This window comes from Cyprinus carpio, chromosome A1 (genome assembly GCF_018340385.1).
Source record: "Cyprinus carpio isolate SPL01 chromosome A1, ASM1834038v1, whole genome shotgun sequence".
NCBI lineage: Eukaryota > Metazoa > Chordata > Actinopteri > Cypriniformes > Cyprinidae > Cyprinus > Cyprinus carpio.
The window spans coordinates 17,655,912-17,680,566 of record NC_056572.1 but is presented as its reverse complement, the minus strand read 5'-3'; the positions used below and the strand labels follow the sequence as shown (position 1 = coordinate 17,680,566).

The 24,655-nt window shown below is 36.4% G+C and overlaps 1 protein-coding gene across 1 annotated transcript in view; it reads left to right on the top strand.

Moving 5' to 3' along the window:
* The window catches only part of sugt1 (SGT1 homolog, MIS12 kinetochore complex assembly cochaperone), a 61,697-nt gene that overhangs the window by 22,767 nt on the left and 14,275 nt on the right, over positions 1-24,655 (top strand). The window contains exons 4-9 of the mRNA XM_042755528.1: positions 14,874-14,944; positions 16,148-16,217; positions 17,046-17,099; positions 17,840-17,868; positions 18,124-18,149; positions 18,283-18,379. Of these exons, the coding sequence (XP_042611462.1) occupies positions 14,874-14,944; positions 16,148-16,217; positions 17,046-17,099; positions 17,840-17,868; positions 18,124-18,149; positions 18,283-18,379 (347 nt within the window). The remainder of the gene's footprint in view (positions 1-14,873; positions 14,945-16,147; positions 16,218-17,045; positions 17,100-17,839; positions 17,869-18,123; positions 18,150-18,282; positions 18,380-24,655) is intronic.

Genomic DNA, 24,655 nt, shown 5'->3' with positions numbered 1-24,655 from the left:
ATATATATATATATATATATATATAATATAGGAATGGAGTAGGCATGTGACAATATCAACTTTTCATTTCAAGATAATTGCTGAAGCTTTTATCATATGGTATTATCACACTATTGAATTAACTTTCAAAAACGTGAGTCATTTTAACCCTACTTTTTTGATAGCTACATGAATTTCTAAGGCCTCAACATGAATACAATATAGCTAAACAATCTCTACTAAATAAACAAAAATGATTAGCATTAGAAAAATCATGTTAAAATGTATGTGTCATATATTATGCAACAGACCTTTGAGGAATGTTTCTTTGTTCATTTCTATTTGCAGGCATATTGCATTGCATTGTGTTTTGCCCCCACAATAAAAATGCTATACTATATATAAAAATGCTATACTATATAAAAGCATGTTGTATCAAGTGTATGACAAAACATAAAACTTTAGGGCTGGGCGATATATATAAAAAAAAAAAAATCTCGATATTGTCAAAATTTTACGATATTCAATATATATCTTGATATGTTTGCATTTGCATTTAAATAATAAAAAAAGATTTTCTTTTGCCTCATATATATATATATATATATATATATATATATATATATATATATATATATATATATATATATATATATATATATATAATATATATATATATATACACACATACACTTTTGCACTCTCTCTGTCTATATTATGAAACGTACTCGGTTACGAACGTAACCTCGGTTCCCTGAGATACGGAACGAGTACTGCGTATGGGGGAAAAGCTCCTTTTTCCTCAATACTGAAGCCTTTTTTCAATAACGCAGTGCAACTGCACTGCCATTGGTTTAATATGTAAACTTTTTAAACCAATGACAGCGCTGCATAGCTGTGCGAGCCTGTGGCGATGCAGCGTGCCAAAGCCCGCCAAAATGGGCGGGGCGAATGGCTATATAAGCAGGCAAATCGCCAGATGAAATCAGGTCATACGACTGAATCGACGACACTGAAGCCGCAGCCTCGTGGCACGGCATATAACGCAGTACTCGTTCCGTATCTCAGGGAACCGAGGTTACGTTCGTAACCGAGTACGTTTCCGTATCTCAGGGAACTCATACTGCGTATGGGGAACGAATTGCCACGGTAGGGAACGACAAGACTTATCTTGAACACCCTGGGGTCCAGAGGATAAGTGAGAGGGCCGGAGCCGTCGAACCCTTGACACTACACTGCTAAGAGGGAGCTAGCTCCCTGGAGGTGGTATGATGATGGAGTCTGATAGAGGCCGTCGTATCAAACCAAAAGAACCCGAGCGTGCAAGGTCGGGATGTCCAAGTTATAGAATCTGACAAAAGTGGACGGCGAGGACCAGCCGGCCGGCTTCACAGATGTCCTTGATAGAGACACCACTAGACCAGGCCCATGAAGAGGCCATCCCTCTAGTAGAGTGGGCTCTACTCCTATGGGGCACTCAAGGCCCATAGAGGAGTAACATAGAGCGATAGTTTCAATCCAACGTGAGAGGCGTTGCTTTGAGACCGAAGACCCCTTGGTGCGGCCACCAAAGCAGACAAAAAGCTGGTCAGATTGCCTGAACGGCTGTGACCGCTCAATGTATATCCTCAAAGCCCTCACTGGGCAGAGCAAATCCAGCTCTCGCTCACCTGACAATGGAGGCAGAGCTGAGAGGGAAATTACCTGTGCTCTGAATGGCGTCGAGAGCACTTTAGGGACGTAGCCATGCCTGGGTTTTAAAATGACCTTCGAGTCATTGGACCCAAACTCAAGGCATGCAGGGCTCACCGAGAGGGCCTGCAAATTGCCAACACGCTTGACCAATGCTAGAGCAAGTAGCAGAGCGGTTTTGAGCATTAGGGGCCGAAGGTCAGCTGAACGCAGGGGTTCAAAGGGAGGTCCTTTGAGTGCTCCAAGGACCGTGTGAAGGTCCCAAGTGGGAACGGTGAGAGGACGTGGGGGCTTCAACCGCCTAGAACCTCTCAGGAAACGCACAATGAGGCTGTTTCGACCCACTGATTGGCCAGCAATAGGAGCATGAAATGCTGCGATGGCTGCTACGTAAACCTTGAGCGTGGAAGGGGTGAGACCCTTGTCTAGACGCTCTTGGAGAAATGACAGTATCGGAGATACGTCACACTCAACAGGGTTTTCGTTTCGTGCTGAGCACCAGTGAACGAAGACTGGCCATTTCTGGGCGTAGAGGTGTCTTGTAGACGGGGCTCTTGCCTGAGCAATGGTGTGTAGCACGTCCCCGGAGAGACTGGGGCATCGAGAAAGGCCACTTTGTCGCTCTCCTTAATCTCTGTTAGGTTGAGCCAAAGGTGGCACTCCAGCACAACCAGGTTGGCCATGGATCGCCCGATGGCCTGGGCCGTGGTTTTCGTGGCGCGCAGGGCCAAATCTGTGGCGCTGCGGAGGTCGTGAAAAGCAGGTTCACTAGGGCTAGACTCATCCAGGGAACGGAGAAGCTTTGCCTGGAACACTTGCAATATGGCCCGCAGAAGTGTAGGCTCTGCCAGCCATGGCAGAGGTCGTCCTGCAGGGCTTGGAAGGAAGGGCTCTCTTGCTTTTCCACCCCACAGCCGTGGGGGGGCAGAGATGAGCAGCCACGGCCTTGTCCAGGGGTGGCAATTGCTCATAGCCCTTCTCCTGAGAGCCGTCTACTGAGCTGAGAGCTGCAGAGGAAGTGCGTAGGCGGGCCGAGTAGGGGGCGCGCCACGACTTCGTCAGCTCATCATGAACCTCAGGGAAGAACGGGGCAGAGCGCTGGTGGGGGGCCTGGCGGCCTTGGAGAGGATGCGGAGAAGCTCGGCATCCATCCCAGCTTTGGCATCGATGGGCTCTAGTGTCGGCAAGTGGGCGGGTTCAGAATCACCGGCCCAGTCTTCCGTTTCAGAAGCCGCGAGTGACATGGAGTCGTCAAGTGGCCCGCTTCAGCCGAGGGACGCTGCTCTGGGCGTGAGAAGAGGACAGGGGACGGCTCTCTCATTGGAGAGGGTGAGGCACGCGGGTGCTGAGCCGGCGTGATCTCACCCAAATCCGGGCGCTGAGCCCCTCTGGCCCCGCTGTCTTTTCCTGGCCGGCTCGCGGAAGGAAAAAGACGGGGGGGGGGCGCAAGGGGCGGGATCACTTTCATTAAAGAAAGTGATCCGCGAGCGCAGAGAGGCGAGACTCATGCTCTCACAAAAGCAGCATGAGGTCTCAGTGAGTGCAGCCTCAGCGTGGGGTTTACCCAGGCAGAAAACACACTAACCATGGCCGTCATCATCATGCAGAGGGGCTCTGCATGTGCCACAGCTGTGGCGCTGCATGGCCGCCGCCGTTAAAACGGCGTTAGAAACGCTCTTTTAGAGCGGTGAAAACTGCTGGAAAAAGCTCTTTTTGTGATCGCCGGATGGCGGCAGGAGATCGCTGAGAAGCGGCCGGAAGCGGGAAGCGGGCGGCCCGAGAACGGCACTAAGAGCGGCTGTCTGCAAGAACGCCGGCGCTGCAGGTGGTCGGCGGTCTCAGCTGGTCTGCTGCGGTGCCTCTTCGACGGCGAGAGCTTGTTCCAGGCGAAGGCGTTCAGCAGAGATCCAACGAAGTGAAGTCGTCGCTGAAGGATTAAGATCTGATTTTCTCTGGCGATTTGCCTGCTTTTATAGCCATTCGCCCCACCCATTTTGGCGGGCTTTGGCGCGCTGCATCGCCACAGGCTCGTGCAGCTATGCAGCGCTGTCATTGGTGTAAATAAGTTTACATATTAAACCAATGGCAGTGCAGTTGCACTGCGTTATTGAAAAAAGGCTTCAGTATCGAGGAAAAAGGAGCTTTTCCCCCATACGCAGTATGAGTGAAGTATCTCAGGGAAACTGGTAAATATAACAGTGAAATTCCCTAATAGTAATTCCAAATGGCCAAAGCCTATGTTTCTCTATTCAAACATCAGCGGTCTAGTAAGTGCATTTATTCTGCTATCACAATCGCAAATACAGTCGAGATCTCATGACAGAACACAGACCGGTTGAACGACGCTTTCATTAGATTGCTAAACTCCAGCTCTCATGACAGCTCTCGTAGTAGAGGCATGTAGAACAGTCCGCAGTTATATGTTCCCTTTTTGGATGTTTGGCGCATTCTTTTGGGAAAGTATGTTATTCGATATTCACGATATTTTCAAATTTTACATCGTCGTCAAAATTATTCCGATATTATCGCTAATATTCAATATATTGCCCAGCCCTAGTCTAAAGGTTAAAAAAAAGTTCAATTTAAAAAAAGTAATGATTTTATATTTAATTGTTTCAGGGATTTAATAAGTTAGTATACTTATAATATAACAACAATGACTTTAATTATAACAGTAGCCTACTTTTGAATAGTGCACAATATATAAAGTAACACGTTTCAGACTTAACGTCGTGTTTTTTTTTTTTTAAATTCTCAATCTGTGGCACTTTAGACAAATTGTGAACTCCTCCGGAAGTTGCAGGGTTTGCTTTATTTTGCATAAATTCTGCTATCACACAATCACAAAATCCTGGAGGAGCTGCCTAAAGTCCCTTTCCCAAGCTGAAGCAATTCTTGCATTTGAGACTGAATTTGCATATTTCAGAGCCAGTGGACTTCCTTTCCAAGGTAACCACAGATTGTAAAGAGAACAGACAAACAAACCGTAAGTCTGTTCCTGGCTCCTCTTGCAACCAGCCCACAATAATTCTTATATGACAAGCCCAATTATAAAAATTTAAATTAAGCAGTGGCAGGCCACCTTTAACTATAAGGTGTATTTTCTAGGCTTTTTGAAAAAATTAAGAAGATAAGAAGAGCTTTGCAAATTAATTACATTTATTATTAGACCTAACGGTCAACTATAAAACATTGTTAGTGCTTGGTACTGCAGTAGTGCTTGGTCTCTGTTTTACAAGCCTTGCTAAAAGATGCCCATGCTTATTTTTTTAATTCATATAGCCTTGCCTTGCATAAAATAAAGCAGAATCTGCCATCAGAGTTAACAGCTGATACAGTGCCAGCCTAGTGGCTACCAACTCTTTGCAGCCTTTTACTGGGTGTATTTTTATCTTATTTTTATTTTTTAATTTTCTGTCAAGACCCTCTAATTTGGACTGCAGATTCAACTGCATCTGCAAAGTTGCACATTTCTTATCTGACGCATAGGATATTAAAGATCCTATATTATAGAAGGAAAGCATTCCCTTTTTCCCCAAAGAAGAGATGCCATCACATCGAAGTCCATTGGCTCTTCAGATATTGCAAAAAATCTTGGCAGTTTAAAAGTGAAACATTCAAACAACAAATTGAATACTGGATTTCTATATGGTGGTGCTATATGCAACGTTACAGTAGCGTGGTGTGACAAAAAATAATGTAGCACAAATGAATTCTGTCTAGGACAAGTCTAGATGTTTAAATAAATAACGCTGACTGAGTGATTACATTAGGCCTGATACATTTAAGAAAGTTGTACTGTTTCTTTCGACACCTTCTGATGTTCAGTCATGTTTATTTTGTGCTATTTTACTGTGTGTAAAGAGTAAGAGATGCTCGTCCCCATATAATGGCAGTATATGGCTGTCATCATCAAGCTTTTTAATAGAATTTCTTGGTAACTGCACTGTAAAAAAATGTTTTCTCAGGTAACCTAAAATGTGCATCATTTAGTTACCTCAAGGGTCAAATGAAATATAGATAGTACATTTAAGTTAAGTTACACACTTTTTTGTTTGTGCGCTGTACAGGCCAGATATAAAGAATGTTTTTGCTCAGATGGCCAAAATGTCCGCTCAACAGCGAAAAGTTTGCTTCGCAAGAAAAAAAAATTAGAGGGACCATTGATAATATAATATAGTATAGTATAATAAAAAAGTACACTTTAAGTACTTTTTCATGTACTACAGCAAAAACTATAGCCTATAGGGTCATATGATGCAATTTAAATTTTTCCTTTCTCTTTGGAGTGTTACAAGCACTTGGTGCATAAAGAAGATCTGTAAAGTTGCAAAAATTAAAGTCTCAGCCCAAAAGAGATATTCTTTATAACAGTTAAGACTCATCCACGCTCTCCTAAAACGCCTCATTTAAACACGTCCCCACATGTCTACATCACGATGTGGGAAGAACGCCGCCCAAATGTTCACGCAAAGAAGGAAGGCGTAACCTTTGATTCTTGCGGTTGCCGCTGGCACCATGTCGTGGAGGCGCTGTTTCGTTGTGAAAGCGAAAATACTTTGTTTGGCCTTACAAAAGATGACACAACTAGAAATCAGTGGCTGAGTTGTATGTACAATACTGTTCCAGAACAGTTTAAACCAAATATTCAGATGTGTGCAGCACATTTTATGGAGGACTGTTTCCTGATCCTGGGAGAGAAGACTACAATGGCAGCTGTTCTGACACAGTCTGTAAGTACATTTACACATGTAAAGGATTTGCAACTGATGATTCAAACCTGAGTTTTAAGCAGTGTAGAGCAGCGGTTCTCAATTCCAGTCCTCGCGCCCCCCTGCTCTGCACATTTCTCTTATGGCTTCAGACATTTGTTCTATTCGGACGTAAGTTCCTTGCGAAGTGGACATCACAGGATATTCTGCCATGATTCCAGTTTTGAAGCGAACGTATATGCTCTATTCAAATTGCATTGAAGTGTGCGAGAAGTCCATTTAAATTGTGTTTATTTACAGAGGCATATGATGTCACTCTTGTCTGTGTGTAAAGACATTGTGCAGCTCAAATCCGTGAATGAATGTTCCAAAGTGAGGTAAACTTCAACATGTTTTCCCTGCTCAGGGAGTAGGGAGCAATGAACTCTAGGCATTTCTCAATGTCAAGAAAGGATCCTCGGAAGCCAGAATTTCGAGGATGCTACGTCATCGACATCTGTCGAAGGACTGTTCCAATGTCGAGGATCCTCGGAATTTCAACCAAGGACTGAGTCCTTCGTTCGAAAAATATCCCATATACAGGAAAGGATGCATATGTGTAGCCTTCGCGCTCTTCGCGCTCTCAAATCACCCACAATCCTATGCGCACAGCTTTGCTATCTTGTTCAAAAAATTCAAAAATGTCAAACGTTAGTGGAGTCGAAGCGTTAACGGGGCAATATGCTTTCAATATGTATTTACGTTACCAAACATTTGTTATAACTGTAGTAAATATAGGTAAAGTTTAACGTTTAAATGCCAGTACAAATTACTACCGTATTGATATTATAAATTATACAAATACAAATTACGTTATTGATGGCTAACTGAACCGGACCTGTCATTTAACAATTGTTAGCTCGGTTGCCGTCACCGGCATTTCTTTTATAAATAACTAGTTAAGTTGTCCAAATTTATTTTATAATTATATTATACCATTCACAGCGTTATTCATAGCTTTCTCGTCTTTTGTTACAGGGACCAAGGAACAAACGGAGGCGTTCATACGTCTCCGTGTAGAAAACAAACAACCAAACCAGTAACATATACACTTCCATTTTTCAGCGCCTACCGTTTTAGCATTTAAAACTTGGTTTGACTATCCATAAATATAATTTCGCATAGTCATAATTATAATTCGACTAGTCACAATGACAATTAGAGATATCTGCAATATAATTCCAATAGTAATAAATCGGATTAGAGATATCTCTAAATACTTTATGGCTAGTCAAAACTCCATTTAAGATAAGTTTTAAATGCTAAAACGGCTTGCGATAAGCGCTGAAAGCGGACCTCTTCACTTGCGTAATGACGTGCACTTGCTAGCCTGTTCCATTTACGTGTTCTCCGAGTGCTAAAGAGGAGCCTCGCCTAGACTCTGAAGGAAGTGACTTGGAAGGACCAGTCCTGCCAAGGAAGTATCCTTGACATTGAGAAACGCCTACTGTGTAAGGACCATGTCAATAAGAACACCTTTCATCCACGGAGCTCACTTCTAACGAGCTGATTATCTGAATCAGGTGTGTTAACAAAGAGAGACATGCAAAATATGCAGAGCTGGGGGGTGCGAGGGCTGGAATTGAGAACCACTAGTGAGTAGCGATTGTTGTTCGTCATTTCTCCGATCACAAATGCAAACATGGTTTTATGTTTGCGCGATGCAATGCAACAGTATAAGTCATTATAATCCGTAATTATGTCCCCACTGGATTCAACAAATGGCTCGTTTTTAATGGGTTTTATTGTTTTTGTTTTGTAGTTCTGACCCGGACACGCATCACAGTATGGCAAGGGGCGTAACATTTCAGTCACAAGCTTGAGGCATTCAGCAAATCACAACGCACTGGATAGCTGGCTAATCGGAGCACACTTCGCTTTTCAGAACGATGAGCTTTGTAAAAAAAATTACGTGTTTTAGAAAGGCAATGTACAATATGTGGAAAATAATGCACAGCATAAACACATTTTATTACACCAAATACACAAAATGTTCTTTCTAGCAACATCATATGACCCCTTTAAAGGCAACAGTCAGTAAAAAAAAAATTTAAAAAGAAGAAAAAAGAACAAATAAAATTTACAAGCATAGATAAAAAACCTGCAGTATGCATTTACAGAAATTAAATAATTAAGTGTAAAATAACACTGCATAGTGTTCACTGTATGAATTAAATTTAGATTTAATTAAATGATTCTTTAAAGCCGTGTTTTGTTGCTTGATTAACATTAGTGACACATTCAGCAGCAGGTGTTTATAGGCTGCTGTCCTTTTAAGAACGACTTCACGGATCCATGATGATACAAATCAGATTTCTTTTTTCCGCTGTTTACATTAATTTAAAACATAACTGACTGCATTTACGAGAATGGTTGTTGAGACCGGTATTTTGACAATTCTGTGGGTATGGGTCTGTTCAAAAAGGAGATGAAAGACAAATCAACTCTGTGTTTGCATGTGCGCACGGTCTTTCCATGACCTGTGAACCGCATTCACCTCTAACTCTATAGCAATAACAACTCTATAATGGTTTGGCCAAGCATTTAAATTATTTTGCATATTATTTCTTCTGCGCGTCACAACATAAGAAGTTGCGCACCGCTTAGAGGGAACATTGTATTTAACATATTTAACGCAAGGGTCTTCATCCTGGGGTCTGAAGCGGTACTGCTGGGGGTCGCCAATTAATGTTTGATCACAAATATATATATAAAAAAAAAAAAATATATATATATATATATATATCTATATATATATATATATATATATATATATATTTATATAATAGAGCTGGGTAGATTACTTATGAATTGTAATCAGTTACTGATTACATGACAAAATTTGTAGTCAGTAATATAATCTCTTATTACACATTTTTGGTAACGTAATCTGATTACTTTTGGATTACATTTAGATTACATTTGTGCTAACCCTTATTTGATATCACTTATTGATTATTTTTTCAAGTGCAATGTATGGACAGTTAATATTTACAAAATACTAACACTAATGTACCTTGCTGTTAGTGTTTGCTAATAACACTGAATAAAACAAAATCACATCTTATGATTTTAAAGCATATTTACTTATAATTAAGTAAAAAAAAAAAACACATTGAAAAACGTGAAATTCACAGCAATATCACTACTAGGTCAAAAATTTAATCTAAAAAAACACTAGAAGTGTATATGACTATCAATGAAAAACATCAAACAATAGCTACATTGCAAACATGAATTTTGAAAAAGACTAAATTCACACAGCAATGACATTTCTATCCATCTCAAAACATTTTAAGCTCATAGTAACAATGAGGAAATGACAAACAATAACAACATTACAAAAATTTATATTAAAGAACATGAAACTCACAACAATTACATTGCTTATATATACTTATATATATATATATATATATATATATATATATAAGCAATTTATTAAAGACCATTTCTAGGTCAAATATTTCATCTCAAAACACTTGAAGTGCATAAGGTAGTAACACTGAAGAAAAATTAACATTACAAAAAATATATTAAAGAACATGAAATTCCCAGCAATAACTTTGCTAGGTCAAAGATTTCCGTGGACAGCAAATTAATCCTTGGTAGGCAGAGCTTACACTGAACAGTGACATTTTTCCCGTGACTTTCTTTAAAATTGAAATGATGTCTGTACATCCAGTGATTAAAGGCTGTGTTCCATTTTCCATTATCTTGTTGCTGATTTCTTCTGAGGGCGATTCTGACACCCCTCCCCCTCTCCATTGGAAAGACTCGAAAGAATCACGAATGTATATAAGCGGCAGGTTTATTAGGAAAAAAATATAAACGTTAAAAAAAGGAAACTTAGAATCAATGAATTGTGAACAATTTATTACCATTGTGTAAATATGTAATCATGTAATCCATAAAAAAGTAACTGTAGTCTGATTACGAGTATTTTAAACAGTAGTTTACTCTAATTACAAGTACTTGAGTTTTGGAATCTGATTACGTAATCCAGGTTACATGTAATCCGTTACTACCCAGCTCTCTCTCTCTATCTCTCTTCTCTCTCTCTCTCTCTATCTCTATCTCTCTCTCTCTCTCTCTATCTCTCTTTTTTTTTTTTTTTTTTTTTATCTATCTCTCTATATATATATATATATATATATATATATATATATATATATATCTATTATAAATATATATATATATATCTAAAACATGGGCAAAATAACATCACAAAGTCAATTTAAAGTCAATAAGCACCCTGAAAGGAAAGCAAGATCACCCTTAATTGATACTGTTACGATATAATGTCATTGACGAAACAGATTTAGCAAACACTCCATTGTGTTTTTGAGTTTGATTTTTGGAGAACATGAAATGTTCCTATTTACAGCGTGTTTTTGTAGCGGTGAGAAATGTAGCCAATAGCAGACATATTTGTTGATCTGTGAACGTAATGGCCAATCAGAGGTGTTTAAAGGGTTAGTACACCCAAAAATGAAAATTTTGTCATTAATTACTGACCCTCATGTTGTTCTAAACCCGTAAAAGACCTCCGTTCATCTTTGGAACACAAAGTAAGACATTTTTGATTAAATTTTAGAGCTCTCTGACCTTCTCATAGACAGCAATGTAATTACTACTATCAAGGTTCAGAAACATATAGAAAGGACATCAGTAAAATAATCCATGTGACATCAGGGGTTAAACTGTAATTTTACGAAGCTACGAGATTGTTTTTTTGTGCAAAAAAAAAAACGTCTTTATCCTCCTCATCACCCTATAGCAACAACGTATCCGCTTGGCGCAGCTGACACAGAACAGCATATGTCGCCAGGGTGGCGCAGAGGAGACGAATTGCTGAATACCGTATTTTTCAGACTATAAGTCGCACCTAAGTATAAGTCGCATCAGTCCGAAAATACGTCATGACGAGGAAAAAAACATATGTAAGTCGCTCTGGACTATAAGTCGCATAAGAACCAAGAGAAAACATTACCGTCTACAGCCACGAGAGGGCGCTCTATGCTGCTCAGTGCTCCTGTAACCTATCAGATCGGCTGCATATTTTACCATATTTGTTTGTAATCTGCAGAATAGGATTTTCTTTTTTGGGGGCATTTTGTTTGCATTCAGTCTTTCTCAGTTGCCTTTAAGTGAATATTTCAGTTAACAGTTTTCAGTTGTTTTCAGTTAATGTTTTCAGGGGTATGCTACAGGAGCACTGAGCAGCATACAGTGCCCTCTCATGGCTGTAGACGGTAATGTTTTCTCTTGGTTCATTTTTCTTGGTTCATGTCAAATTAATTTTGATAAGTCGCACCTGACTATAAGTCGCAGGACCAGCCACACTATGAAAAAAAGTGCGACTTATAGACTTATAGGAAAATATGGTCTTTTTTTTTTTTTTTTTTTTTTTTGCACACAAAGTAATCTCATAGGTTCATAACGTTACGGTTGAACACCTGATGTCACATGGATTATTTTACCGATGTCCTTGCTACGTTTCTGGACCTTGATCAGGGTAATTACATTGCTGTCTATGGGTGGGTCAGAGCGCTCTCATATTTCATCAAAAATATATTAATAAAAAGATGAACAGAGGTCTTACGGGTTTGGAATGACATGAGGGTGAGTAATTAATGACAGAATTTAAATTTTTGGGTGAACTATCCCTTTAAGTTAGAATCCACTCAAAATACCAGAGATTTTGTCCATCACTGAGTAATGCTTGCTCTCGCAAATCCTCTCTCATTAACAAACAACAGCAATGTAAGAATTATGTAAGTAATAGATTTATTATGCAGTGTAGACCGCTTTATTGATTTTAATGGAACGTTGTAAGATTGCAAACTGAGATTAGTGACAGCTTTTTAGTGATCGTAAACTAAGCGGTCTCTAGCACTTTTCAGACTCTATAGCTATTATCCATTTAATAAAAGTATTGTTTTTCATGCTGCTAAGAGAACGAATGGCCAATTACACTCTGCAGAGTTTTAGAAGTGACATCTACATATACAGTACAGAATAAAAGTTTGGAAACATTACTATTTTTAATGTTTTTGAAAGAAGTTTCTTATGCTCATCAAGCCTGCATTTATTTGATCAAAAATACAGGAAAAAAATGTTATATTGTGATATATTATTACAATTTAAAATAATTGTTTTTAAGTTTATTATACTTTAAATTATCATTTATTTCTGTGATGCAAAGCTGAATTTTTAGGATCATTATCACATGATCCTTTAGAAATCATTCTAATATGATGATTCATTATCAAAGTTGGAAACAGTTCTGCTGCTTAATATTTTTTCAGAACATGTGATACTTTTTTAGGATACTTTGATGAAAAAAAAGTAAAAAAAAAAAAAAAGCTATGTTTTTAAAAATATAAATATTTTTGTAATATCAATATACACTACTGGTCAGTAATTTGGGGTCAGTAATTGTTTTTTTTCTTTTTTTTTTAAATAAAATCAATACTTTTATTCAGCAAGGATGTGTTAAATTGATAAAAAGTGATAGTAAAGAAAATATATTATTAGAATATATATTATTAGAATTTGTTTTTTATTTTGAATAAATGCAGTTCTTTTTAACCTTTTATTCATCAAATATATTAGACAGCAGAACTGTTTCCAACACTCATAATAAATCAGAATATTAGAATGATTTCTAAATGATCATGTGATAGACTGGATGTTACATGTGACACTGAAGGCTGGAGTAATGATGCTGAAAATTCAGCTTTGCATCACAGGAATAAATTATTTTTTTTAAAGTATATTCAAATAGAAAACTATTATTTTTAAGTTGTAATAATATTTCACAATATTACTGTTTTTTCTGTATTTTTGATCAAATAAATGCAGGCTTGATGAGCAGAAGAAACTTTCAAAAACATTAAAAAAATAGTAATGTTTCCAAACTTTTGGTCTGTACTGTAAATTGCGATTGACAGTGATACTAGCATGTGACAAAAATATGGCATGTAAAAATAGATATGCACGATGTTAATGCAGACTAATGTGTGTGTGTGTGTGTGTGTGTGTATGTTTTATTTAAATTGCATTCCAGTTATTTGTAAAAGTGAAGCATAGTAAATAATCTTAAATATTTCAGTGTACTTCTATTCTTAACAGTCTAATAACAGTCTATTTTTGTAATGGTGGAATTCTTAATTGTCCGTCTCACAGTAAAATTAAAATGTGAATTTTTAATAAACTTGTAGCTAAAGTTAAGGTGAATGTTAATGTCCATCTGACTAGTAAAATTAAAATGTATGACTCTGCAAATCCATTAAAATAATTTTCAAAAACTTCAGACAACTAATGAATTCCTTTTTTTCTTTTTTCTTTTTTTTTTTAATCTCAACATGTTGTTTATGATGCATAAATCTAAATTTTAACAATAAAAAGTAATAAACTGTCCAGGAAGTGATGTATGCAACAATTATGAGCATTGTTTGTAATCCAAAGTTTGCGAGTTTGAGTCTCGGGCCAGCAGGAATTGTAGGTGAGGGGAGTGAATGTACAGCGCTCTCTCCCCCCTCAATACCACGACTGAGGTGCCCTTGAGCAAGGCACTGAACCCCCAACTGCTCCCCGGGCACTGCAGCATAAATGGCTGCCCACTGCTCCGGGTGGGTGTTCACTGCTGTGTGCACTTTGGATGGGTTAAATGCGGAGCACGAATTCCGAGTATGGGTCACCATACCTGGCTGTATGTCACGTCACTTAAGTCTGTACTCTGTGTGTGATTTTGTATGGGAGAGAGAGTGGGAGAAGGAAAGCATGCTTTCTGTCAATAATGAAACCATTTTTTAGAGGAGAAAAAAACATTGAAATAGTTTGTCATTTTTGTCGTGTTTTTTATTTTTAAATGTATTTATTGGCTTGGTTTATTTATTTTGGCTCTTTTACTGTTTTAAGGTGGACCTATAGACCTTTGAAATAACTGAAATCATGTGGCGCACTCATATGTAACTGTAATATGGTCGGTCAAGATCTGCCTTGAACTACTTTAGCCATGCGTTTCCAGAAAAATCATTGCACACCTTAAAACAATTATCAACTAGTCAGATTCATGCATTCAACAGCCCTGTAGTATAAAATAATATATTTTGTTTTATTTTATTATTATTAGTCACAATCAGATTACAGAAGATTATTTTAAACACTCGACTGATGTTGTATAGTTTTATTTTGGAGCAAAAAATGGTTCAATGCCAAGTTAATCTAAGCAAGCAGTTAAGCACCTCTTGCTGGAATGTGATAATGTTTTATGATGATTAATTTTAAATAAATTATGCTTGAAGTCCAATGGCTTCATGAATTGTATCTGTTTGGGTATGCCATTTCTTTAAGACTATAGATTAGTTTTGTTATTTGTTCTTTTTTTTTTTTTTAAGGGTGAAATATGTAAATCAAATTATGAAACACCTTTTTGTGTTTTAGAAGCAATTGAAGATGCTAAAAAAGCCCATCAGCTGCAGCCAGGTTTGGTCCTTGCCTTTTTAAGAATAGGGTAAGTTCACAATACAGTGTTTCCTCACATAAAACACAGGCCTGTAAATTTCTATATTCCGGCATCAATAAGAAGTCATTGAAGTGCTGTGCATTCTGCGCATTCTGTTGATGAAATTCCCTTAAAATTTACTGTTGTAACAGTTAGACCATTGTAATCAGATGTGAGGCAAAAGAGCAACAGCATAGATCACCTAAATTGAAAATAAGAATGTTGTTACATAGAAAATCAGAGCAGAAAGGTACTGTGTTAAATTTAGTAATATGTAACATGAGAATTTACGAGAAAATGCCCATTTAAGAAGAGTATTTCTTATAGGACAAAGGGGAAAAAATTCAGATTGAATGATTCCACTCAATAGGCTAGGAAGAATAAAGAAAAATTTGAACATTTGAAATGTGCATCTGATCTGTTTCATTATTAATCACATGCGTTCCAACAATTATGAAATTGAAAAATTAAAAACACCGGTAGAACTTGGCTCTGTGGTGGCTTTCTGCCATAATTCTTGAGGGACATTTTACCCTGAAGGCTAGTTCTTACTGCACTGACAGATCCTGACCAATCACATCAATAACCAGATTGTGTCCGAGTTTGTTGAAAAAAATATCATACCACACTGCTTAGACATGTCATGACCCAACAAATGGCAATTGAATGTTTAGTCTGTGAAAACAAATGGACATACGGGTAACACTGATTCGACAGTCGTGTCTGTTGGTGCAGTGTAGACTAGTGTAAAAGTGCCACAATGAAACTTCACAAAAAAAGGAACGTTTTAGTGCACAAATTGTCCACAATTTCCATCAGCAAAGATACAACTTTTAATATCCAACATAAAATACCTTTAATATTCCAAAATGCCTAATATTGTACTCCTTCCCTTTATTACAAAATAGAAATGAATACATAAGAAAATGTGGGGAAAAAAGACTCCCTTTAATATGATTATTTCTGTAGTTCAGAAAAATCATGCTGCTGGTATTGTACAGGTTCTGGAAGCTATCCTCCGTAAAATATGCAGCACACAGATAAACGCTGATTAATGAATCTGAATATAGTGTTTACATGAACGTAAAAAAAAAGTGATCGGGTTAATGTGCGCATTATATGTTACAGAGAGAGAAAGCGAGAGAGAGAGAAAGAAAGGCAATGGAAAACTATTAATAAAAGTACTAATGTGTTTTTGTTATTGTTTTTGAAGATTGCAGAGTATCACCTTCATAACTTCATTACTGCTCATGAGGCCCTCACAGCTGGAAAAGAGCTTGATTGTGAGTGTCACAGAGTTCATGTATGTGCCTAAATGTGTACAGTTCAAAGGTGGCATGACACTGCATGATTCAGAATTACTTTATTGTGGTTAAGGGTAAGACTGGGCAATATGAGTCTATATATTGTGGAATCAAAATAAAGTGTCAACCGTAGAGATATATAAAATATGTGGCAAAATGTGGCCTTTATTATAGTTTATATTATAATATTGTTTTCTTCAAAGCAAATTTCATATTTTTTAATGTTCTGTAATTAATAATAAATGCAATTTGCAGTTTAGGCCTGGCATTTTTTAAGGCCCCATTATACTCAAGTCGAAGCTCCTTTTCATTCTTGTTTGGGGTTAAATAGAAGTTTGAAATGCCTTTGCAGTGGTACGCTGTTTGTGAACATCCCATCATCATTATTATATCATTAAATGGAAAAGAACCAGGCACAAGCAGGACACCCACTGGTCAAAGCTTCAGAAGCTCTTTGGTCTTTCAGTCACGTGTCTTACCCCACCGGCTGCTGCTTATGTATTATATTTTCAAACAGAATAGAAGTAGATTTCTTGTTGAGTGAAGAATTATTTAAGCAAGCAGTTGAGTCACTATGGCTGTGATCATGTCTCCAAAGAGATGCTGCCATGCCCACAGGCTGTAAAATCATCCAGTCTGATGTCGCCTTAGAATTATACACAATTTGAATTATATGTTGTGTAAAATACGCCAGGTCTACATGGGAATGAATTGTAGTTCTGTCATTTCACCTAATTTGATTCATTAAATTTGCAAGTAAAGTATTGCATTTTGTATTGTATTTTGATATGTATTTGTCTTATAAAGGCTCTATTGAAGGATTTCAAACATGGATCCAGCACTGTGAGAATGAAATGGCAAGTATGTGTAAATTCACCAAGCACTTCATTTGATCTATGACACAATTTTTGATTGAATACTAAGAAAGCTTTCACTAAAATTAAAATCACTGCATTGCAGTTCACTACAGAAAAAATTCAGGGTGCTTAACACTCAAAAATTTAGCAATTGCAATTAGCATGCCATTTTTTAAACTTTGTGTGTGTCCACCCATGTGTCACATGCTTACATCTGATATGACTTTTTCTCCCCAATATGTGATCCTGGACCACAAAACCAGTCATAAGGGTAATCTTTTTAAATTGAGATTTATAAATCATCCGAAAGCTGAATAAATAAGCTTTCCATTGATGTATGGTTTGTTAGGACAACATTTGGCCGAGATATGTTTATTTGAGAATATGTTTTGTGGGGTTTTTTTGAATCTAAATACTGAGAAGATCACCTTTAAAGTTGTCCAAATAAAGTTCTTAGCAATGCATATTACTAATCAAAAATTAGGTTTTGATAAATTTACAGTAGGAAATTTACAAAATACCTTCATGGAACATGATCTTTACTTATTATCCTAATGATTTTTGGCAAAAAAAATAATAATTTTGACCCATACAATGTTTTTTTGGTGATTGCTAAAAATATACCACAGTGACTTAAACTGGTTTTGTGGTCCAGGGTCACATATTAAAGTAGTCGATATGAAGTGGATTTTTTGTGTGCATGTTTAGCTTGAACTAATACCTTTTTGTTCTCTGAATTTTCAGCACACATTCCAAACCAAACCTCAGATTCGGTAAGCATGTTTGCCGTCTTTTCCTGTGTTTAACTGAATTCTTAAAGAACAGTTTGCAAGAACTTTATTTTTTGTGCTTCGTTTTAATCTTATAATTGATCATTTGGGTCGTGCTGTTCATTGTATTTCATTAAATAGAGTCCTTAGTATGGAAGAGAAGCATTAACTATTTTAAGTGAACAATGATTCCTTCTTTCTTGTCTTTTTCTCCTTGGTTTCACTGGAATGCACAAACAAATGACTACTTTTAAACAGAAGCAATCTACAACCCTGTTTGTCAAGTAAGTGTGGTCATGATACTTGTTTTATTTTAAACCCACTTACTCTTCAACTTTCATTTGTTACACTAATTATGATCCAATACAATAAGAAAAGCAAAAATCATGTCACACTTAAGTACCTACTCCACTTCAGACATGACTGGTACCAGACAGAGTCTCAAGTTGTAGTGACCATCATGGTAAAAAATGCCAAGAAGGAGGATGTATCTGTCATCTTTGGTGAAAGGGAGGTAATGTTCCTTCTTGTCTTTTCTTTGTGTCACTAATGTACTCATCATGTTTTTAGCACTGACAGAGATTACTTTGAAGTACTAAATGTTGAAAAAAGGTCTACAAATAAAATTATTCATATGATTAAAACATTTAAACTTACACAAATTAAATAACCAGTTGGCTTGCAGGAGGATTTTGGTCTGAAACTCACTGTTGAGAGAGGCAAATGTTTTACTCAAACGTTTACTCAAAACGACACTCAATAATGAATAAAGTTATCAATCAATTATTCAGTCAATCTTAATCCTCCTCATTTAGATAATAGAAAAAAAAAATCTAAATGTCTCTTTGTTTGAAGAGGATTTAAAGGTATAGTTCACCCCAAAATGAACATTTGCTGTCAGTTTACTCACCCTTAGGCCATCCAATTTATAGGTATTTTTTAATTTTTTTAGTAGAACAGTAAAGAAGATTTTTAGCATGGTCCTTGTCATTCATTAAATACAAGTCAATGGCTACTGAGAGTCTGAGAGTCAGAAAACAAGCAGATCAGACTACACAAAATTAGAATGCGTGGTTCTTGACGATATATTGAGTACTGAGACTGGGAAGTCTGGTTCTTTTCGGTGAACTAGTTCATTCAGACAGCTTGTTTGTTAACTGATTTAAATAACTAATTCATCAACTAATTCGATTCTCCGAGCAGAATCAATATTTTAATGTTTCTGTTCCTGCGTTCCTCTGATATTATTACCGTTCCCAAACCGGTTTGGGTGAAAGAAATACCGGTTAATAGTGTTATTTTTTTAAAACAATTTTATTTGCCTATAATTTGCCTAATAATAATAATAATAATAATAATATAATAATAAAGTACAGCATTTTCTTTACTCAAAGAAAAGGAAAAAAGAGAGATCTGGTAACGTTAGCCAATAACCCGCTGCGCTTAGTCACAGCCAATCATCTTTTCAAGATTTTGGCCAAATGTAGGCTACTAAAAAAAAAAAAAAAAAAAAAATCTATCAACACTTTAAAGACATCAAAGGTTTTTTAAGATATTTAAAAATGTTTGCTGCTTTGTAAAATAAAAAAAAATAAATAAAAATAAAAAAAAACACTTGTATAAGATTGCGTTTTGAGAGTTAAAAAAAAACCCTAAGTCATGGCCCACATCGCATTTTATTATCCCTATTACTTTCCAAAATAATGAAGGCTAAAATGCCTGTAGGCTAAAGCAAAATGTTTACAAACATTATAAAAACAGTTATTAGTTTCTCTCCAAAACAAATCCTCTAAAGTTTAGGCTATAAAAACGTCAGTCCAAAAACAAATTAATTTAAGGTGAAGCTGATGCCTACCGCTCTCATTCGGCACGAATCCAAATGATTCCATATTCCCGACGTATCCGGATGCTAAAATATCATTTATCATATAGTGTTTTTAATTTGTGTCACGCTGAACGCAACATTTTGTACAACGGAGCAGTGTAACTTTTTATTTCTTTCTTTAACTGTATTTTTTGATAATGAACAGGCTTCAATATAGCAAAATTATGTTGTGTGTGCGCGTAAGGCGTCGGTGCGATGGTCATACCAATGCTGGTTGGTTATACAGAAGCAAGACATTATACAAAGCTTTTGAAAAATAATTAAAACTGTATAGCTTTGCAAAGTAAAGAAAACTACTCTCTGCTGTCTCTTTTCCTTTTCGAAAACTTGTCACAATGAACCGTAATTTAGCAATTTTTTTTGTTTTGTTTCGTTAATGTCAATATGATTTAAGTGAAATATATTTGGTGTAGGCCGAAACTGAGAAAGCGAAACTGCTTTGTTTAGCCTTCCAAAAGAGAAAACGACTAGAAATCATGTTTATATCATGTTTATAATGGGTTTTATGTTTATGTCTCGTCACTCCGGCCAGACCGGGCATCACAATATGTTAAGGGGCGTAATATTTCCATTACATGCTTGATGTATTCGACCAATCACAACGTACTGGATAGCTGGCCAATCAGAGCATACCTCGCTTTTCAGACCGATGAGCTTTGTAAAAATCGACACGTTTTAGAAGGCGCCATAGAGGAGAAACAATAATGTACAGTATGTGGAAAATAATGTGTTTTTTGAACCTTAAACCACAAACACATTTCATTACTCCAAATACACAAAATAATGACCTTTTTAGCAGCATCATATGACCCCTTTAATTGTGAACTGGACTTTGCATTGCTGCAGCACACACAATACACACATTTCTCTACCCTATACACTGTATTCTTTACCAATGTTGTATTGTCCTGTTGACATACTGTGCTATGGCTCATAATGTCGGACCTAATTATGTCAGCGTTGTCAATGTCAGTGTCATTCCTACACATTTGCACGTATGAAATTGCACTGTCGATTGATACTCTAATATCGTTCTACAGCAAAGACAATAAATTATTGTTGTTATTATTATTATTATTATTATTATTATTATTAATAAATATGTAAGGGTTAATCAACTGCTAGCTGTGCATTAAATGAATTGAATGCACGATGTGGAGGCGAAGAACCACTCAACGCACAGTGGTGGATGCTGACAAATGCAGTGGTCATTTGCCAGCATTCACATATTAAAGATGTTTATAATATTTGCGCTGCAATATTTGACCGGAAAAATTAAAATGACGGTTATTTTCATCAGTTACAACTTGTTAGATGTTCCTATGGTTACCAATGTTTATAGGAAGCGTGATTAAACTGACCTGGAACTACCTGTGCAGTTAAACAAATTTAATCAACACCTGCCAGCCAATCAGAATCGAGTATTCAGACAGACTGTGGCATATGCCGGTATATAGGCTCATTTCAAGTGACAGTGACTGTTGGATATGTCCAAAAGGGAGTTTTGATTAAATAACTTTGTGCTGGCTTGAGCCTCAAACCTTTTCAAATGGTTCAATGTTTTTTTTTGTTTGTTTTTTTTATCTAAAAGTGACTGTAGCCATTGACTTGCATTTTATGAATCACTAAGGGTCGTGGTTTCACCTAAAAAAAATTAAAAATCACCTTTATCTTGCATGGCCTGAAGGTGAGTAAATTAACGGCAAATTTTCATTTTTGGGTGATCTTTTTCTTAATTAAATGAATAATTAATAAACAAAATAATAGTTTTGCAAATTTGGTTACAAACGAGATGAAGGTGAGATGTCACTATCTGGGGTATCTGGCTAACTCAGCAGCCTGTGCAGCAATAATGACGGATGGAGGCAGATCAATGTCGTCTTTAAGACATTAGCTTTGGGAGAAAGTGAGAAGTGTGGAATGTGATGAAGTACATTATCAAGACCTCATTTCCTTAGTTGTGCATTATTCTATGAAACAAACATGCAATCTGTCCTACTGTACAGCCTCAATTTAATGAACTGAGCTATCCACAATATTTTGAACAAGTCTGCTGTGTTTTAAAATGTGGGCGACATTTCCGGTTAGAGAGAGTACAAAGACTTATTTTCATATTTCTGTAGTATTTTATATATTTTTTAAAGTTTAAGTTCAAAGTTTTAATTTTTAAATGCATGTATAAATATGTAGTGCATTACCTCACCTGGTATTGCTTTTAGTGCTTCATTCAAAGTGCTTCGGTTCTGGAAGTCATGCTTACATTAATCCGTGACCTATCTGAATGTGTGTGCTTGTAGTGCTTTTAACCAAACTGCACAAGAAGTTGATGGAAGTCATGTCAACACAGCAAAACCAACAAGCTCTCAACTTTGCTTAAGACTAACAAGTGATATCTAGAAATTTCTGCAAAATAATCAGGTGGAAAAAAATTACATGAAAACATGAAACAACTTGAGAACCTCTGGTTCATATTTTTCCTTGATTTGTAAAACAAAATTGTATCTATAAGTTCAAAAGACATTTGTGGTATATTTACGTGCACCTTAACTAGCTTAACCAGTACCCCCCCAAGCTGAAAAGGACATACCCAAAATGAAATGGCTGCATCTCTTGAACCCTTTGGTCTACAGACATAATCCTGTTTGTGTCTGAAAAGAGACACTGGACAGTTTATTGTCCAATAGTCAGAATTACTCAAAGTAGTACAGAAACAAAGAGGGGAAAAAAATAAGACAAGGATTTGAGAGATTTAAAATACGTTTTAATTAAATATAAGGAAAAAATATTTTCTGCAAGCTAAATTTAGGAGTCTTTCCAAAAAGGACACTTGAAGACTCCAAAATGACACCTGAAATTCAAGTCCATATAATTAACTACTACCGTACACCGCTGACCATCACAAACTCCTCCAAAACACTCTTCTCCAGCAAGCATCCTTTATAATACACTTGCCAGATATGAATTTTGAACTTAGTGATTATATTAAAATGTGCTTGTGCAAAAAAGTTATGTCAGTGCACATAGACAGGTGTGCTTGCGCATTAATAATGGACTCTCGCGTACCTAATAAATTAATCCTGTTTTCTCTGACATCTCTTATGAAATCACCTATATTTTCTCTCCATTAGCGTGGTTTTGGATGTATTCGCTGTTTGAATGCATTCACTTACTGGATCCTTGGGCTGAAAACTTTCCTGGAGTTTAGTGGCTTAAAATGTTCTGATCGCAAATGATCCAAGTTAGAAATGCGGCTGAATTTTTTTTGTTCAGTGCGCGTGCTTGCTGACTGAATTCTGCTCTCTCACAAATTCTCTCATCATAAACGATAAAGTGCAGATATACGTGTGATGTAAGTATTAGAGAATTATTCCTCATACAGTATAGATAGCTTCACTCATTATAACGGGAGTGTTTTTTGTTGTTGTTTTTAAGTGCATAAACTCATGCTAGAGTGAAGTCAGTGATGTTCTTTGATAATGTAAATTTTCTTTGTTCGTTTTCTGTAGCTGTTGTTTGAATAACTGAGGAAATAAAAGCATTTTAATTAGTAACTTACAATTTTTTTTATTTTTTTTATTTTGTTAAATACAAATTCATTCATATTAAAAATACTTTATGACATGACATCCATATGCTACTTGACTAAAAAGGTATAATGTGTAGTTAATAGATTACACTAACATTAGGATGCCTTTATTCATACCCTGGAGATGGTTCACTCTCCGGCTATGAAACTCAGAAAGTAAATAATTGAATAAATGGCATGATAATATTGTGTATTGGCAATCTCACAGGCTGACGATATGACTATGGAGCATATTGCCCAACACTACTGCAAACCTTAGTAAGTCATGTTACATGGTTAATTTCTTTCTCTCCTCTCATAAATTTTGCATCTGAAAGAGAACCTCCTAAAAATGCAATTACCGCATAAATGACCATGACTTTTCAGTGCTTGCTTTTCACTGGACATCTTCAGAAAATCCTGGGTTTGCACTAGCGCAAACTGTTAGTAAATCTGCCCAATAACCTGTTGTCTCCCTGCTTCTTATTTTGGTGGATTTGGTCCGACCAAACATGTTGCTGTCCCATCCTGCAAATATAGTAAAAAATTCATGTTCTTTAATACTTTCACAGTATTAAATAACTGACTGAGATCAGTCCAATGATCTGAGTTTCTCCAACTGAAATTTCAAAACATTTTGAAACTGTTGTAAAGTATAAAAACCTTGTTACTGAAATCACATTGACTGTGCCATATGCACTTCAAACCAGTTTCAAAGCTTTACAAAGCAGCGCTTTGAAATTACCCATCACTAGTGCTATGCTTAAAATGGTTAACCTTTTAACATTTTAATTTGATGATTTTTTTTTTTTATGATTTCTATAGAGATAACAATATATCTGTGAATTATGTTGGCCTTTATAATCGTGTAATGAAAAATCTGATATTGTGACATTTTTAATTACAAGCTTATTATGAAGAATAATTTTAAAATCACATTTGATGCTGAGACAAACTTCTAAATGTTTGCTAGGTTATATAGTATATAGTTTGTGTATGTGCTTAGATTGTAATTAGTATGTATTTTTTTTTTATGCCAGTGTCAAAGATGAGTTTCTGGTTGGCAAAAAATCTGAACAGACAATACATTTAAAATAAACACATTTAATAAATATATATAATAATATAATATATATATTAAATCTCTCTGTTCCACAGGAGAAGTCTTTTATTTGTTTGTGAAATCAAAGTGAAAGAAAAAAAGACATTAAAAATACACGCATAAAAAAATACACATTGAAAAGACTAGTATAAGCGCACTTCTGATCGGAATGTTATCCGATCAGCGTGTCCTGGTCCAGAGGTAGTCAAGGATGCATTATGATTGGAACCCTCTTTCC